Genomic DNA, 19,640 nt, shown 5'->3' with positions numbered 1-19,640 from the left:
TTGGCTCTGGGTGGGGATCAAATAATATTATTCACCCTAGCAATTTCTATGCCGTAGCAGTTTAGCATACCAGCCCAGTTCTGTGACATATTAGTTTCAATGATGTTTAGACCTCTTAGACTGAAGACTTCCAGGACTTCCAGTGTTGAATTGCTGTGATTGATCATCCATCATACCGCTTTGTGCATTGGAAAGGCAAACTTCAGACCCAATATAAGATAGAAAATGTAATATTTTTATTACTGAAAAAGAAGAACAAACAACAGTAACAATATCAGTAAGAGTAATGATAACCTTAATAAGGACATAAAGAAGACTGGGGTTCAGAAGTGCTGGTGACATGGAGGGTCAGAAGTCCCTTTGCTTTTCCTTTATACTCACAGTCTGATACTGTGGTGAATCAGAAGGGTAGGGTAGGCAGTGTTCTGTAGGAAGATGAAGTTTTCAGCTGAGGGCAAGAGCACAACACTCTGAAACACAGCACCCATACACACACAAACTACCTCTTTCTTTCTCTCACACACATACGGTACACATGTGCACACACATACACACTCAAACGGCTAACATGCTGACACAAACTGATACAGTCATGGATACGTGAAAGTAGAATTCCAGCAGTGAATAAAAAGATTTAGTCTTCTATGTACCGTTATTTTACAGGTGAATCTGGTGCTGAGTACAGCAGCCTTTTCTACCTTTCCCTGCTGTTCCATTCAGTAGCACCTTCTGTTCCCTAATGTTTTACTCAGTCTCTCATTGGCTGTTGCACACAGTGCTCCCGCCCCCTCCACCTCCTTCCGCAGCTGCCTTCTTGCGTCTCTTGTTGAGCAAGGGGTTGCTTGAGGTGTCGAGGTCTTTGATCTTCACCTGGTCGTAGTCCACACGCATGGTGGCTAGGGCACTGGTCATCTCTTCCTGCAGCAAACAGCATGGGGAAGGACCAAATGTTCAGTAAGGGGTTCAGAAACACACAGCGAATAAGCTTTTCCTCATTGAGCTGTAACCTATTTGGATGAAAGGCTGAGCTTAGCAATGATTAAAAAGGTCAATTTAAGATGACACCCAAGACTTAGTTCCCTGTTTGACAACCCTATGGATTGACTGAACTTTTTAAAGTACAAAGTCACCCTGGTGAGTACAGTATATTTTACAGTAGATGTTCCTCTCATTATTATAATGCCTGTTGCAGACTTTGAAGACATATCAGTGGAAGAATATCTTACAATCAGATTTTCTGCTAAATGTATTTTCATTGATTTAACTTTACTTTTACCTAAACTTTTTTTTACCTTTATGCGATAAGCTTCAGTTGAAGGAACTTGGAACACAATTGACTGTAATACTCAAGAACAAATATTCCGAACAAGCTCTTATCTTTCAATTCTCACATTGTGATTTTGAATAAAACATTTTTCCACCCTTTGTGATATGTACACACATATGTAACAGCCCTGACTTCTATGGAATTTTAAGTCTACCTAGCAAAGAATACAAACTGCTGAAAATGGGCTTTCAATACTGCCACAAGAGGTCAGTGTTACAAACACTCACCTTCACATCGTCCCACATTTCCTTGTCCTCTGTCAGCACCCGTGTTGTGTGGAGTGGTGTAGGTGGGACCACCATTGATTGCTACAGCACAAACACACAAGCACTATTAGATTTAAGGGTACCAGGCCTCATAGCAATGACATCAGTGCAGTCATATCAATGCTCTGACAGATTGAGTGGCTCACATTAATCCAAGGATGGTTCATGAACTGCGTGATGGTCATCCGCTCATTAGGGTCAGTCTTTAGCAGCTGATGAATCAGCTGCTTGGCTGCAGAGATGGAAAGTAAGAGGCAAAGATCACTTCCAGGCAGAATCGCAGATGAAGCAGCAGGATGAAACTAATCATTCACATCAGTGAAAACTTCTATTAAAGGACGGAAACAAATAAGGAAATAAGAAAATGACCGTAGACCATAGAATACAACTATTTAATTAGCGAGTGTTCCTGGAGAAGCACAATTAAGCAAACACTAATTTCTCTCATTTATGGCACAATTAGATTTGGCTAATTTTGTGAGTCTGGCTGCATGTGTTGTATATTGTTTAGCATGGTTTCTCTTAGGTAGAGGTCACAAAAAGCAAATAAATTAGATAGCTAGAGAGGTAATATATCGCATTATTCTCATTCTGCCGGGAGATGAGGAATCTGCCCTCTGACTCAATACATAACTGCTCCATTCAAAGGCAGTGACATTCACGAGAAGAGGTCGGTAGATTCTCTTTGAGGGAATAAGCATTGTAGGTTCTTTGAAGTGCATTGTGGGAATTCTTGATTGATTTAACAGTCTAGACTCAGAGTATCTCCTTCAATGGTTTTTTAGATTTGGATTTCTGTCCTGAAAGCAGTTTCTCTTTATGGTGTAAATGTGAGTGTGTGCATGTGTATGTGTGTGTGTGTGTGTGTGTGTGTGTGTGTGTGTGTGTGTGTGTGTGTGTGTGTGTGTGTGTGTGTGTGTGAGTGTGTGTGTGAGTGTGTGCGTGCGTACGTGCGTGCGGGCCTTGGCTCTTACCTTCCTCTGACACGTCAGCCCACTCTGGGTTTGGGAACTCGTACTGGCCCTGCCTAATGCGACACTTCATTCCAGGGGAGATGGCCTGCCCTGTGTTGGAGTAAAAGGGGGGGAAACCGCAAAGCCTGCAGGAGAGAAGCGGTGGCTGTCACTAATCTGAGAGAACACTAATTTCGGTCTTAGCCTGGCGATTCATAAAAATGCCAACTCAGCCATGCATGAAGGAAGAGGGTGGTGAGCAGGGAGGGAGGAAACCAGATATACAAAGTGGAAGTAGCAATAGTGAAAGCTGAAAGAGAGGTTTTCTTGCACACACACACACACACACACACACACACACACACACACACAGTCTATACTCACAGGATGTACATTATCACGCCCAGAGACCACATGTCACATGATTTGTCATATTTCTCCGGACCAAGCACCTCAGGGGCTGACAGACACATAGACAGACAGACAGACAAATAGACAGAAACAAACAGGTGGAAAATGAATAAACTCACATTATATGTACTGTCTATACTACTACTACTCCAGAGTTATTCTGGGTATGGGAGACAGCTTTAAAGCTTAAAGGCTGCTCAGAAAAAAAATAACTTGTCGGAAAAGATCGCAATTATGTGTAGTGTACAGTATGTTAAATGAAAGTGTTATTCTATGTTAGATGTGAATATTAAAATGTAGGAATGTATTACTGTTGTAGGTGTAATAAACAGGAACTCCAGGATTTATTAGAATTTTTTTGTAAGAGAATCCAAGAATTTGAAATTTTTTCCCAAATTTGCAGTAAAAAACTCACAAAAGGAAAAATGTAACAAATACTATGTAACCAGTCTGGCTTTAGATTTTAAAAGTACATAGCTCTGGCTAACAATTTTTTTTAACAATGAAACAAAACAAATCTTTATTATTTATATGTTATTTGTATGTTCTTGTATGACATTATGATTCACTGCAGTAAAATGGAAACATTTTCAACACTATTCCCCCTATTCCTCTCTGCTGGCTCCCATTATAATCCCTCGCCCTCCCTCCGTTAGTTCATCTGAGAAACTTACCCACATAGTAAGGTGTATAGCATGGTGTCTGCAGTGAGTTTTGCAGTGTGGTCTCCTTGGCAAAGCCGAAGTCTGTCAGCTTGAGGACAGCATTGCTCTGCTTGGTGGTGTACAGCAGGTTTTCAGGCTGAGTGGATAGACACTTATTTACCACCATCGCTGCTGACGATACTATTACTCTGTCCACTAATTCAACAGCTGACATAAAATATCCTTATATGCATAGGTGAGAAATTGTTTTAAAATTGCAAGACACCATATTCTTACGAGCTTGACCAGTGTGTAGCCTTTTTCTGTGTATTATTTGTGTATTGCCATTCCATTGCATTGTTTGTAATTGATTGTTTGTCAGTTCTTAAAAAATTGATTTTCTCTGAATTAGAATTCCTGGGTAGATAAAGCATATGTAAAATAAGCAACTTAAAATGCCAGAACAGTCACACTCATCAATACCATCATCACCGACCTTACCACATCCACACTACCACTCTATAGCCTACACCCATGTCAGAACTGACAAAATTATCTCCACCATCTCAGCATGGTTCGTCTAGCACTAGTATCTCGACAGACCACAGCTCTTATTGTGCCTTGTATCATTGTATCATTGTCTTGATGTTGTAGCTTGTAATGCCTCCTAGTTTGACTTAGCACAGGTTAGTAATGTTCACTGTGTGAACTGGACTTAATGTGTTCATGGCTATGAATAACTGTACAAAATGAGTACCTTATCGGACCTGTGTTTTCTAGTTGTTCCAATGATCTTTGGTAAGCACTTACTGTATGTCGTTTTGGATAAAAGCGTCTGCCAAATTAATGTAATGTAATGTCACTGCTCAGATTCGCACTGCTCTCTGCTGCCCTGTGATTGCCTTACCTTCACATCTCTATGCGCTATGTTCATATGGTGGAGGTACTCGATGGCTGTGCCAATGTCGCGCATGATTTCTGATGCTTCTGAGGGAGGGGCAGGACAAACATGATGTCACAAAGAGCATTATGTAACATAACACAAAGCACCATCTATTATAAAGCACAATAGCACTACACAGAACATAAAAACACAGAGCACCATGAACACAGAACACCTTACTCTGTGTAACAGGAAATGGAGCACCACGAAACTGAACACAAATAGCCATGCTACATAGAATGCCTCATAGGACAGAACACAGGGCGACATCACATGACACAACATACCATACAGCACTGCAGACCAGATTATAAACTACCATGAGTCATATGGCACCATACAATAAACTTAAAAGCACTGTGTTATATGTAATACAGAATATTATGGAGATATCGAGCTGGAAAAGGATGAGCACAATTACTTATTGTAATTACTGCTACTCTGGCACATCTCAGTCTCTCTTCACAGAAGCCCCTCCCCCTCACCTCTCTCAGTAAAGGCCTGGTCACCTCGTGCCTGAATCCGACTGAACAGTTCGCCCCCCTCCATGCTGCAAAAAATCAACAATATCTGCTAGAAACCACATTCAACTATACACAAACACACAAATGCAAACACACGCACACACACAGTACAAACACACACACACAAGCACGCACACACACACCTTCATTTCCATAGATCTGGCTGTTTACAGCAGACATTGACAGACAAAAGTAACATTGTGCTTGTTCACAGGCAATTGCTGATTGCGGAAATATGCTGCTAATGAGTTTCCATGGATCTGAACACAATCAACCGACAACCAAGCTAATGAACTAGGGGAAATAGAACCCAATAAAACCCATTTTATCAGGACTGATTACCCATCTGCAACATGAAAGGGGAAAAGAGGAGTAAACTAAGCACAGAAATAGTAAAGCACAGTGACTTGTGGTGGGGGTGTGTGTATACAGGATATAGACAGGATGCCTCGTTCTGGACGACACAGACTGCACGAATGCCCCCAGGCCACAGCGTAGCTAAAGCAATGAATATTCAGGCCGCTCACTTCCTCAACAGCACAGAGCACTGTGCACCGTGCCCAGAAATGAACCCTGTTCAGCTGCGTGGGAGAGGAGTGCACTCAGTCACACAGAATTTTTTCCATAAACACCAAACTGCACTCTTTCGTACTTCTGTCACCCTGCTACTCATGGTTTTTGTGACAAAGACATAACAAATGAAAGAACAATACCAATTGCCTCTTCACAATTTGCACTGCAACTCATTTAATCTGTACCTTACTGCAGCTGTTTTTGTGGGGTGGGGAGGGGAGGTGAGGGGGTGTTTATCTGCTTTGGTTGTCATAGCGATTACCATACTTGTGGCTTTTCTGACATCATTACAGATGTGAAAATGTGACTGCTTTGCACAAGGTTCTGAAGTTTGTTTTTTGGTCATGGCAAGTTCCTGTAAGTGAACTAGTTAACGGAAAAAGGTAACACGTGCAAAAAATCATCATGTACGCTGTAACTAATGAAGTGAATGTATCAATGGCTTGTATTTTAAATGATGTGAAGATCCATGGAAAGTATGTTGGATACAGGAATGCATTTTATATTGTTATCTCACAATCAACCTTATGCCCTGCATGGGCAAGCTGGGAGCAAACAGCAACTAAGCTGAAATGTGACCGTATCAGAGGAAAGAGGAAGAGTGTAAAACGTGTGTGAGATGGAGTGGATGGGCAGGGCATACGATATGAGCAAAAGGACTTTTCAGATGAACTAGCCTATCCAGTTCAAGTATAGTACTTATATCCAATTTTAATTTCTACCCTTATGAAAACAGCTGGTCAAACAAGGCCAAGCCCTCTTATACTGTAAAATAACCAAATTTATGAGACTATATTATGTGACGGATATTGTAGAATAAACAGAGGCAACTACATTTTATCCAATAACTGTCTCCCCATCATAAAATCATGATAAGAAACAACTTTATCATAAGGCCATGAAGTTGTTATTGCTGCTTCATTATGGAAAGAAGGACAAAACCCCCCATATGTAAACAAAATCAATATGTCCTGTTTGAGAACACAGCCGTTTTGTAAAGGACAGTATTATATGCAATATTATATGCTGCAAGAAACAATATGAATAAGAACCATTAATTTTAACTAACTCCCTTAACTGTGGATCACAAGCCATCCTATGTATCCTTGTTATAGTACAACCCTCATATACAACCCCCATGACTAATATAAATAAGTAATAGTATTACTGTAACACCCATTGAGACAGACTTAACCCCAATATCATGGTCATCAAACTACTCAAATCCTGATCTTGCTGTCCAGAGAGCTGCAATCTCATTGCCCTCCTGTGTAATGTAACCCCAATATCTGTCTCCTGCTACCTGTTAACCCTGTTTTATAGAACCTAGATTGAAACTATGAAAGTAATGTAACCCTAAAGTGTTGTCTTGGTGCTACGGCAACCACAATATTCCTATCTGGCACCATGTATTTCCAAAGCTTTCGAGACAAATTGAGCAAAGTGCCTGAGAGTTATTTTGAGCTGGGTTAACTACAGTAGTACCATGCTGATGAAATTCAATCAAGAAATCAAAATGAAATCCAAATGAACTTAAAAATAAAACTCTGGTTACTAATTGTAAGTCGCTCTCGATATGAGTGTCAGCTAAATGTCTAAAATGTAAAATGTAAACCATAGTGAAGTGTAGTTCATACTGAGGGAAGAATGCAGGAATCTCAGCAGAATGTTGGGTGCTTTGGGTTTTGTGGTTCCTAGGTGTGAGGGAAGTAGGGACATGTAGTTGTAGAAGCAGGAGGTCTTTACCACTCCATGATGATGAGCAGGCACTTCTTCCCATGGTGCATGTTTTCATACAGGCTGAGGATTCGAACAATGTAGGGACCCCCCGACACCCGCCAATGCAGCTCCACCTCCCTCCGTGCCTTAGGGCTGTCATAAAGAATCTGAAACATGACAGCGGGAAGGAAAGAGAAGTCAGGCACATCATCTAATCAAATGGTTTTACCCAGCACACATTCCCTTAACCCAACATCCCCTTAAAAATACAGTCTATTGATACAGTTCATAATTTATGGAAACAAAAACATTCACGCAAAATTTAAAATACAGTATTTGCTTTACAGGCTGCCTTTCAAATAGAACCTTATTGCACACAGCTGGCTACAATTTTACACATTATCCTGCCACACAGCTGGATACATTTTAAGGTATTCAGGAATGAGTATCTGGTTCAAGGATAAAATAATGGTGCCCTGCCAGGAATTCAAGCTGGCAAACCCCTGGTTCCGAGCAGAGCTATCAAACCACTACTCCAAAAGACATTGACAGATTAAATAAACATGACTATTTAATCTATGGGTTTAACATCTCTGAAGACACCAGTGAAACAAATGTCTCTCCTTTGGATTCAGTAGGTCAGTTTAGGTCAGTCATGACACCATGACTCATGTGTTTGGACTGTGGAGCTGAACAATGATAATGTAGACTTAACTCCCTTTGACTTGCACTCGAGAGGAAATGGCATTAGCACAAGTGAACCAGGTCCTCATTTCCCCTTCTGCAGAACTGAGCTATCTCACTTCCCTCTCCTTCACCCAGCCCCCAGCCTGGACTCTGTATCCAGTGATTCCCGAACACAGACAGAATTCCCGCTCTGACATTCCTCATCCTGTTCCAGGCGCGGGGCCTGGACCATGCACGCGCCGTGCCACAGTGTATTTCAGGAGCCGACAGCAGCTCAGCTCTCAGGCCCTCAGGCCGCATACTTTACACCTCCAACGTTCTGAATCTGAATCCAGGTCATAACCCTTACAGCTCCACAGCTTTAAGACTACACAGCAGACCAAATAATCAACTAATTCTTGTCAAATAATTACTTGAAATACTTTAACCATTTAGACAGCAGAAAAAATCCTGCAGCTAACTGATCATTTTAAAAGAAACATCTATTTTCACCAATGCTTTGAAATTCTTCTTGATTCACATGATTATACATTTTTGAAAGTGAAATGTTTTGTTTAAAATTCTCAGGGTCTGCAGGAGTGCTTTGACATTTACTTTAGATCTCAGAATTTAGCAGATGTTCTCATCCAGAATGGCTTACATAGATGGCACTTACATTTGCACAGTGCAATTCATAAAGCTGGCTATTCCACTGAAGCAGTTCAGGTTAAGTACCTTTCTCAATGATATTATAGGAAATCAAACCCACCAACTTTGAGTTAAATTATACTACACTGCGGGCACTTACTGGCATCTAAATATTTAAAGTACTTTAGTTAAAATTTGTATGTTACCAAAATATGAGGTTGACTGTAGATTTGTGGGCCTCTCACCTACAGTACCCCTGGGCAGTTGGCTTCATACATAGACACAATACGGGATATAGACTGCGGCCCTGTTTCAGAGGAATTTAAATAGGAGCTGTGGACTTCCTCCAGCTTCTTTCATCAACTGACAGCCACTTCCTGTAAACTGCACAGAGGAATGCCGTGTTCTCCCCTTCTCCACTTCCTCTTTCTCTTATTCTCTATGACAGCTACTGTAGCAGCAGCCATTACCAACAACACATCAATCATAATGTGTGAAATTTTAAGCACATATAAAAATAACAAAGAACCTTTATACACTGTTGGTCAACATAATTTTTAAACAGGACTGTCCACAAACACACACATTTTGTGGCATGCTGAACACCAGTACACCAGCTGGAGATCACAATTATGTACACTGTATGTATGTGAACAATGAAAAATGCTTGTCCAATGATCTTCTGACATTAAATTACAAAGTAACACCAATGTACAAAATATCAGTATGCTCTATTGGGCCATTTTAGCCATTTATCGGTTTCAGAATTTTAATAATATCACTGAAGGGCAAGCTGCCCCAGGGACACAAGGGACCCTCTATTCCTCTTTTTGACTTTGGCTTTTCTGTGTACTGTATGTGAGGCATGAGACTGGAGGAAGAATAAGAGTGTTAAGATTAGCAATGCCCCTGGGAGAAAGTGAAATGAAAGAGGTCCACAGAGAGAGATGGGTAAAATGAGTGTGTATTCTGATACGAGAGATAAGTGCATTCGGGGGTGATGAAAAAGAGAAGGTGAGAGAGGAATCCTTTTTCAAAGAGAGATTGAGAAAACGTATAGAGATGGAGGGGGTTTTCTAGGGAAAATAAGGAGAATAGGATGGGGATAGGGGAGGGGTCCTTTGTGAAAGAGGAAAAGAGGAGACCGCGAGGAGGGAGTGTATATATATATATATATATATATATATATATACAGTGAGCTCCATAATGTTTGGGACAAAAACAATGTTTTTCTTGAGTTGGCTCTATACTCCACTTTTAGGTTTGTAATCAAATAACCCACAAGTGGTTTGGTTTCGTACATTTTGGTTTGGGGAGATTATGCATAAAAAGTGCTGTAATTTCTACATTGTGAAATGTGCACTTTAACCACATGTGAATCGTTTGATTAAATCTAATATTGTGGAGTACAGCCAAATCAAGAAGAAAAAAAAAGTATTTGTTCCAAACATTATAGAGCTCACTGTGTATATATATATATATATATATATATATATATAATAGATAGAGAGAGAGAGAGAGAGACTGACAGTAAAACAAAAGCGGACAGACAGAGCGGCAGTTTTGAACAGTGAGTGTTCAGTGGGCTGATAGCTCCCATGGCTCAATGTTAATCACACATGACAGCACTGGCTGCTGAGTGTGGGGGAGCCACTCCTGGCAGTGATTCATCCCCTGTTAATCGGCTGTGCCCAGGCTCCTCCTGGCTCCCAGCGATGACGCGCTCGTCCAGGATCGATGGGAGGCCAAGGGAAGGGCTTTAATCGAGCTAAAAGCCCTGTTATGCCAGAGTGCTCCCTCCAAACCCCCCTTGAGAAATAAACGCACCATTTACACTGCAAGCCAACAGCTTTTTTCCCCCCACTTGTGCCTCTGACTGCTCCGTCTCATTGCAGCCATTCATATTCATTTTCCTCACTGACCCGTCCAGGGTCACTTAAAATAACTGAGTGCATTTGAAGTGCTTCCAAAAAAATGAAAATGAAATTAGGTGAAAAGAAGGTGTGCATGGGTACAGTACTGGCAGTACTGTGTGAAGAGAAAGGAACACAGGTGAGACACTAGCCCCTTTCACACATAAAGTATGGAACATTAAGAGTTCCAGCAATCTAGTAGTGTATGTTCTCTTTGTACTTTCTTATTTTAGCAGTACTAAGAAACAGCTTAACTTGTAATTTATCTTAAAGAGACAAGTCCAATTTTGTTTATTGCCAGACTAACTTTCCCAGCATGCAGACTCTTAAATGACAAACGGTGAAGTTCCAGAACACTGCTGGGTAAGGCCACGTGTAAAAAAGACTACTGTATGTTAGAGGCTATAGGAGCACAGGTCACAAAGGCGGTATAGGCTCTATAGTCAACAGACTATAGAAGTGTGTTTGAGAGAATGCATTTTGTGTACAAATTTTGTGAGACACTCGTCAGAATATTTTATCTGCACCATGTAAATTAGCAATATCTTATGATAATGGACTTGTATGTTGCTCTGGGCAGAAACATCTTCCAGACAAAATATTTTTTTTTAGAAGTGATATAAAAGTCAACATCAATATCTCCTATCTCATGAAGGCAACATATTTCAGTATGTTCCAACAGAAACCATCAATTATTTCTCAGTTGTAATGCCTACAATCATTAACTGCTTCTGAGCTGTGCAGCTGGTGGAAAACTGTGCATCTTGCGCAGCTGGTGCAGGAAGTCAGCAGGCACCTGATTAACCAGAGGAGTCACCACTCCATGGTCAGCCTGCAAACTGCCTGTGAGACTGTTCATGCAAAGGCGATGCCATGGCCAGCTGTGCATAACTCTGCATAGCGATGGTCCCTGCATAGTGATCTAGGGGTTGGGGCTATTCATGTGTGCTCAATGAGACAACAAGAATTATGTACAATACGTGTGTCTGTGTGTCTGTGTGCGTGTATGCATGCGTGCATGTATGCGTGCATGTGTTTACGGTGCATGTGGGTTTGCGTGAATATGAGAAGGGGTTGAGGCAGTAGGATGCCCTGTGCACTGCCAGCACCAGTTAGATGGGGAGGAACAGCATTACCCAGAAACCCACGCCCTGGGAATAAAAAAAACCATGAAATTATACTCCTCTTTGGCAAAGAATTCTGGGTTTGAGAAGAGACACCAAGAAAGCACCCATCCATTAAAAGTGAAAAAATACTACTCCCTGTCCATATGTACCATACAGCAGAGACTAAAACAATGTGACAGCTTCTCACTTTTCTTGTGTAATTTTCAAAAAATTCTGAGCACCATGGCTATGAACGGTCACTTAACTGATACCTCCCCACACCACCTGGCTAAAGAGGATAACTACTGTTACACAAGCGGAACACCAGTTATACCCAGACACCCATTACCTGCTCAGACAGACCTATTTAGAGGGAACAGGGATTCTGCCAGTGTTGGACCTATCCGCATACATAAGACAGAACACACAGAAACCTGATGTAGGCAGAGTGTGGCAACACGATCTTGTGTACTGTCTTCATGTTTGTCTTTTAATTCTTAATATGTTTCATTACTTTTGATCTTTACAATACATTATTGAGTACTGAACTATAAGACTGGACAGACTTACAAAGGACCTACACGCACTGAATCCACAGCATGTCCACACTCGACACAGAGCCGGCACAACATAACGGTTTACAGATGTAATAGAGAGCCTGTCCTAAGTTAACACAACCTACCCATATTGAACAGAGCTTGCCAGCTTGGAATAGCAGGCTTTTCTGAGAGAGACAGTCTGGCAAACAGTCGTGCACAGACTGAGAGAATGAAGTCGAGAGTAATTGAATTCCATTTAAAGCATGGCTTCCCTCCATCCTGGCACAGAGAGTATATTAGATCTGTACTCATCTGTCACAGTTACCAGGTCTCTGTGTGATTAATTAAAACAACTTGACTTCATAATCTTCTCCCGCTCCCCCCCCCCTTGCATTGCCCTCTTCTTGCACGTTTGCTGAGTAATTAAAGCAAACAGAGATCATACATCAATAATACCGAGTGTGGGTGTGTAATAAGAAGAGACTATCAAACATACTGACGATCTACTGACGTGAAGCAACAATGAGTCATAAAGGTGCTACAGTACTTGTTTACTGGATTATGCATCCATACATCCTATTACACACACACACACACCTGCGGCCATGGATGGTCATCACACACACACCTACACACACATATGCGCACACATGCTGTATATGTATAGCTTGAAGTCTTTCTCAACAAGTTATCTAGTTGCCTTCTAAAAATTTAAGTCCAAAGCAGCAGTAAAACAGAAATGTGATGTCACAGTACATCCTGCCTGTGATAGGTTGCAATGCGAGTAAAGCCTTTAATACCAAGACAGTTCCCTTCCTGCTAAAACATGTCCCTGTTTCTGTGCTTTGAAAGAAATGTAAGAATCTGAAAGGATTTGGTTGTGGGCTTTCTTGCTGATATTTATTGGTATGTTCATCCTGACTTCATCTTGTGGTCAGACTACAAAAATACAGTCAGATTCCCTCACTAAGACAAAAAATGTGTACTCCATACATATTACTTCCAAAAGCACAGAATTTCCTGTAACACAAACCATGCTGCACATATCAGGCATCCTCATCTCTCATATACATTCAGTAGATAATACTTTCCCAAATCACTGAAAATAAAAATATTTTAGTTTTAAGTATAATTTAAGTGTCCGTAGGTATTGCCAACCATCAACATTCACTTTCCAAATTGAGATTAACACGTTTCACAAGAACCAAGATCCATATCAGCAGCCCTCATACACACCAACATACCTGAGATGCATTTTGCTTAGTTCATAGCTAAAGGTGTGAAATATTTATGCAATCCTAAACAGGCCAAAAGTCAGGAAGTTGGTTCTAGCAATTGAAGCTCCTGAGTGGATCAGTAAGGGTGCTCATCATGACAGCAGGTGACACTGTATGGTCTAGCTCCTTTTCTCTTAGGTTTTGTCCCATTGGCATAGGTGAAAACTGTGCCTCTCATCTAATTGATCCTAACTCACCTGTAGAACACCACATATCTTACAACATGACAAACTTTCCCTTGCTTGTGAATGAGCGTATGTGCTTTATTTGAAGTGCTCCCTGCTTGATGGTGGCACAGTGGTGACATAAGAACCCATTCTAGATTACATAATGTGAGAAAAAAGGAAAGAAAGGGTACAATAAAAAAAGCAAACTCTCCACATCACCACAATGCCCCGAATAGCAAGAGTGCATTGTATCTATAAAACTACATGTCTCCAGGTTTCTTTCTCAGAAATACTGGAATCAGTTCATTTATGCCTCATAAGAATGAACTAACAGGACCAATCAAATCTTTGTAACTGACAGGAAACAGTGGTGCACTGTAATGTGTCTTTTTGTCCCCTCCTACTTTTGTCCCCCCCTTTATGACTGACTGAGTATGAGACCATGGGAAAAGTGCAGCAGAAATATTCTCCCCCGAGCCTTGTGTGGTCAGCGTGCACCCAGAATAAATGCACCCTGTGTTTGAGGTGGCCCTTTGGGGAATGGATTGCTACGGAAACTGGCATCAGCCAGCACTTTGACAGACGTACATGCCCTGTGAACCCAGGCTCATAATGTATCCCATAATACCACACGGGAGATTTTCCCACAACCGGCTTGAGACATATAATTTTAGGTGATTGGGTTGTTTCATTAGTGTTGGTCCTTGTTGCATAGGATTTCAATGTAGGTACGGATTATGAGTTCTAATGGGAAGTAAATAAAAGAAAGTACTCAATGTAAATTAATCAACTAAATTAAACTACCACGACCTTCTATACTATGGTCATGAATTGGATTTCATATTCATAGCCTCTGTTGGTTGGTTATGTAGTTTACTCAGATCATATCAGTTGTGTCCTGAGTTATTTTCCACGGGTTGTGGAAGGACTGTGATGAAATCTGAGCCATTTCAAGCAGACATGTCTTAAAAACAACTGTAAGAGAAACATGAATAATTGATCAAGACACTTTACGTTGCTATCAATATCACAAAGACTGCATTGTTTCTACAATTCATTAAATAAGATATCAGCAAAAACGGAGATGCTTGTAAGTCACAAAACAATTACAAATTACAATATTCGAGGTTCCAGACCCCTCTAATAAACGTAAAATTCTTATTTTTGCAAATTTACAGCTGATATGTAATATTGCTGCCCTAACACGCATCCATAGTGATAACATTACAACCCTTCATAGACACTCACATGCACACATACACTCTATCCACAAATTCCATTAAGACAAAAGGTAGAATTGCAGTTGCCACACCTGCAACTGCACACCTAACCCACAGTAAAGCGAGGTAACAACAAATCACAGAAACACACTACAAACCATATGCAGACAGACAGAAGAAGTTTCAAGGACTGGTGTGCCATGGTTGCCATGGTGACATGTTGTCCAGCTGTTTTAGACAGGTGAATGATGGTAGAGGCTACATGGCTAGTGCTGCCCATTAATAATGCGGGATGATAAATCCGAGGCAGGAGCTAGATCAAAGGCGTGATGCGGCGAGGTTTCTTCAGTGAGAGACGAAACCTTACAATTCACAAGGTGGTTTTTCTGGGGAGCTAGTCTCCCCAAGGTAAAATATACACAAATTGCCCACGGTGATATGGACAAAATCACACACATATTGATATGTACACACTTCAATAGTGGAAACGGTAAAACTTTCCAATCATTGTTAGAGAATGGCGTGGGGTAGCCCACTGGTTTCTCCGCGGTTACTGAAGGTTCACGTCGACATAAGCAGGACCTGTATGATCTTTAGAATCAACATCGCTCACACATTACCTATAGATATAGAATACACACATGCATATACACACATGACAAAGACTGCTCGCGGAGTCAGACCTTTAGGGCGCACTTCTCTGCTGTTTTCTTATTGTAGCACTCCAGCACTTTGCCGTTGATGCCGAGCCCCAGGACCTGGCTGGAAATTTTGTATTCATCCGTTACCGCATTGCGCTTGATTTCCAGCTTCGGGAGAACAGGGAGCGGGAATTGCGTGGGGACGGTGTCGCTGTCTGGATTGTGCTCAGTGTTGTCACTCGGCGCCTCGCCAATCTCAGGAATAGGTTGAGTCTGAATCTGCGGCTCTGGTTTTTCCGCGTCGCCGTTACCATTGTGCAACATGTTCAGTTTAGTGCTCTGTATTACGAATCCTCCAAAGAATTAAACTTTCAAGCGGTAAGTAAATTAGAATAGATAAAGAAACAGAAGAAACTTGCAGGTAGGAACTGTCACCCGTCCCGCATATGCCTCATAGGAGCGAACGTCCGCCATCAGCTGAATTCAGTTTCATTTTTAATCCGTATTGCAATTTGTCTACTAATAATGGTCCTACGCAATCACGAAAATATTTGATGGTCTCTTTGTCATATGAGTGCTTAACAAATTTACCCTTTAAAGTTGATAATGTGTAGTCTTAACTCCGTATCTCACTTCCTACTGTTCCGTGCTGAATACAAGGAAACTTCTTCATACCAATCCATGAAAGAGTTCAAATGAAAAATTAAAAAGATGGTCAATAAGTTGAAATACAGAGTTTCACTAGGAATCAGACCAAAGCGGTGAAATATAGGCTAAACTCCTTACTATAATGATAAAAGTTGTATCATTAACAATAGCCGATTATTATTATTATTATTATTATTATTATTATTATTATTATTATTATTATTATTATTATTACTACTACTACTACTATCTATTTCACAGAATAGACCAGGAATTGTAATTCGCGTGCTAATGATAATCAATTAGGCTATCGGGTTTTATCCGGTGCTACAATATGATTAATATTGAAATGTTTTACGGTTAAATTGAAAACCTGTTGTCCTGTGAAACCTTTGAGACAGAACATCGGATCCGTTTTCTTCTCTCACTCTTCGGCCATGTCCGCTTTCAGATACAAACTCCAACTAGTCCTTACGTCAGTACCTCTCTGTTCAAGTTCAATTTCTCGTAAGGAAATCTCTTAAAGGGCCAGTGCTTCTCCTTTGGGCAAGAAGAAGCCTGACCAGGCATATTAATTATGTATCCAGTCAAATGAAGGCATACATTTTAAACATATAAATAAAATCTCAAAACCCTTTTGATATTGTTTTCATTGAACCCCCATTTGAAGCATCTTTTTCTTCATTAACTGAGTTTGCCAGTTTGGATGGATTGTGGATTAATCTGGAATATGTTAATTCAGTGTTCCACACAAGGCTAATGGGTCAAATTTACCTGAAACAGACTTTTGTGATGCACTAGCTATGTAACTGGGAAGACAGCAGGATGATGGAGGGCTACAAGTCTGGTGCTGGGCTGTTTCTACAGAAATCTAGAACCTAGTGTGCTATTCCATCGCTATAGCAACAATGCAATCACACAAACCCGCAGACCCCTTGCACATTATCTGTCCATCTCCAGCTCTTTGTCCATCTCCTATCCTTTGTGAAAGCAGGGTCAGGGACTGGGGTCTGAGTCACAGAAATAATACTGAGAAATAGTGATTCAGGAACATGGCAGTCAACACCAGTTTTGACAGTGTGAACTTTGGCTGTATTCCTGACACTTTGCTTCAGTAACCATTTACACACGTGCACAAGATGAGCATAGTGAATTTCTCTCGATAAGGCCAGCCTGTTCCCTAAATAGTCTTTGGGCCTACTTCGAGGCCAGTCAGGGTCCTAGATTATTTACTGCCAAGACAGTGTGATTTGTGGCCACTGTCCAGCTGAAGATCCTAGCTGTTTTTCAATGGATGGCTCCTATTTATATTGTGCTACTGTTTAAGTAAGTCAGTAAGTTTATTCATTCACTCCTGGGTGGTTGCGCAAAACTCTGAGAAGATATGGAAGTGTTTTTCCCCATTTTACACGGTTGGAGTTCCAGTCATTTCCACCCTGTTCTCTCCAAGGGCTGTGTGTTTTTTTCTCTCCTTCATCCTGGCACCACATCCACTGTGGCCTAAGAGCAAAGTGGTCTGAAGAGCCTTGTTTGGAATGAGCAATTGTGACAAGGCATTGTCAAAGAATGGAGGTATGAAGAAAGGAAGAGTGAAAGGGGGACAGAAGGCTGAAAAAAACACTTTCAAAATTCTTGTTTAACTAAATGAATGCTGTCGTGGGAACATCAATCATTGTGCAATAAAAACAATTTGTTATGGAGCTCAGTTTTACTTTATGTTGTCAAACATTTACACTGGCCTGGAGTCAGTCAACATTTGTTCTGTGACTTACTCATAAAGGGAAAATATTTATTTTATTTGACTATTATCATACAAGGAATTGAAAATTCGTTTTTAGCAAATAATTTAAGAGGGCTGTTCATTATAATTTAACGAGTGTCACAATTTAATTAATGCCACAAAACACCACAAAACACTTTCACCTGACTTAATTTTTTGTATTCATGAATTGGCTGCACGATTATAGAAACTTCTACATTCAGTTTGTTCTCTTTCCCCCTTCCTCTTTGTGTAGCTGTAGAAACGTTGCCAAAACCAACAAGAACACAGGAAGTACATTGAAATCACAAATTTTCACTGTACATGAATGACATTCCTTAATTTTTGTCAGACCCTAATGTCTCAATGCATAGATTGTTTTGACAAACCATCACTTACAAACCTACTGACATTTCTGAGAGTCTGTGATTAACTTTAATTAACAATGACAAAATGTAAATAAAGTTAATGATTTAAAAAATTAAATACTTCTTTTAACCATATTTGATTACAGTAACTACAGGAGGAACAAGTAGTGTAACAATTCCTTCATGAGTTCGCCACAGTTCAAAAAATGGAGCTATACCAGCCAACAACAACCTGAAATGTCTACACTGGTTTTATACAACAGTACTTTCAGAACCTGATTTATGGGGCAAATGACCAACTATGCTTTCATGGGTGGAATTAGATAAATGAAACTATAACTACTTACTCTGCAGCAAGATTTCTCCTTTAGTGGTTTGCGGTTTCCTACTAATGTACTACTCTATAAAAATATACTACTGGGAAGCACAGGCAAGATTCCTATCCAACAGATCCAGACTATGTGTCCCCACCTGCATGTGCATAGAAATGCTTTAATTTAAGTTTGAGGGATGGGCCAATATGATACATGTTTGGCAGCCCAAAACCATCTCAAAATAACAAACAAATAAATAAAAAGACAATTCACTTTTAGCATCAGCTGCATAATTGTTTGGAGGAATTTTTGTCTCTTTAAAATCTCATCACAATAAAATAGATTAACAATGACTTTGCTTGATTTACACTCAAATTAGCATTAGAAGGTATTAGAATGTCTTCAGCTCTGATTTTAGGAATACCAAATTAATTTGTAACATTGTTTATATCATTTATAATGACAACTAGATTTGCTGTCTGCAGTGAAGAAATATTGTGAGTAGCACTAATGCATATTCTTTTCAGTCACATTATGCTTGGGATGAGAATACAGTTTCACCATAATATGGCTGATGAAGGCTTATGGTTTGACTTTGTGAGATCAGTTCTGCTAAGACAAATTTGTTGGGTACATAAATAAATAAGTGCCAAAAAAGGTAAGAGGAAACATTAATAGTGGCAGTGTCCCAGAAGTGAAAGGCATAGAATGAGAAAGAGATTGTCTGTGTGCCCAAGGGGAAGGATGAGACAGGACCAGATGGACAGAGAGGAAGCATCCCCATTCACAGCTGCTGCAGTTTGTGGGTGACAGAAGAATCATTTCCCCTAGTCCCCTTAATGCTAATGCCTAATGCTCCAGCTGTTGCAGATCAGGATTCTGGAACCATGCAATTACATAATGAACGTGACAAAAAGGGCCTGATAAACATAAAAAAATAAAAGTCTGAAAAATGAAAGAAATGAGGGTGAAGGAATGGAATAGCAGGGGAAAATTCTAATGGCACTATTCAGC

The 19,640-nt window shown here is 40.4% G+C and overlaps 2 protein-coding genes across 3 annotated transcripts in view; one reads left to right on the top strand and one right to left on the bottom strand.

Moving 5' to 3' along the window:
• The window catches only part of LOC135234248 (uncharacterized), an 86,113-nt gene that overhangs the window by 14,934 nt on the left and 51,539 nt on the right, over window positions 1-19,640 (top strand). The gene's annotated exons all lie outside the window — the stretch shown is intronic.
• On the bottom strand, window positions 215-16,659 carry LOC135234251 (MAP kinase-activated protein kinase 2-like). 2 transcript variants are annotated; one of them, XR_010324053.1, is made up of 11 exons: window positions 15,580-16,659; window positions 7,388-7,527; window positions 5,030-5,094; window positions 4,509-4,588; window positions 3,632-3,758; window positions 2,931-3,006; window positions 2,568-2,692; window positions 1,740-1,825; window positions 1,555-1,635; window positions 651-918; window positions 215-425 (listed from the first exon to the last, which is right to left on the bottom strand). XR_010324053.1 is itself a non-coding variant. In XM_064298674.1 (10 exons), the coding sequence occupies exons 1-10, from the start codon at window positions 15,859-15,861 to the stop codon at window positions 757-759; spliced, it is 1,224 nt and encodes a 407-aa protein (XP_064154744.1). In that variant the 5' UTR covers window positions 15,862-16,659; the 3' UTR covers window positions 215-756. The 2 variants fall into 2 exon arrangements, 1 of the variants encoding a protein (XP_064154744.1); XM_064298674.1 differs by having other exon boundaries at window positions 215-918.

This window comes from Anguilla rostrata, chromosome 11 (genome assembly GCF_018555375.3).
Source record: "Anguilla rostrata isolate EN2019 chromosome 11, ASM1855537v3, whole genome shotgun sequence".
Taxonomy (NCBI): Eukaryota; Metazoa; Chordata; class Actinopteri; order Anguilliformes; family Anguillidae; genus Anguilla; species Anguilla rostrata.
This window is presented reverse-complemented; position numbering and strand designations above follow the sequence as displayed.

What these genes read in the sequence shown, in the direction of transcription:
- LOC135234251 (XM_064298674.1), bottom strand. Translation starts at nt 15,861, where the DNA reads ATGTTGCACAATGGTAACGGCGACGCGGAAAAACCAGAGCCGCAGATT. An exon ending in CCAGGCCTTTACTGAGAGAG is followed by an intron (nt 4,589 to 5,029) that starts GTGAGGGGGAGG and finishes CCCCTCCCTCAG; the next exon opens with AAGCATCAGAAATCATGCGC. An exon ending in AAATGTGGGACGATGTGAAG is followed by an intron (nt 919 to 1,554) that starts GTGAGTGTTTGT and finishes TGTTTGCTGCAG; the next exon opens with GAAGAGATGACCAGTGCCCT.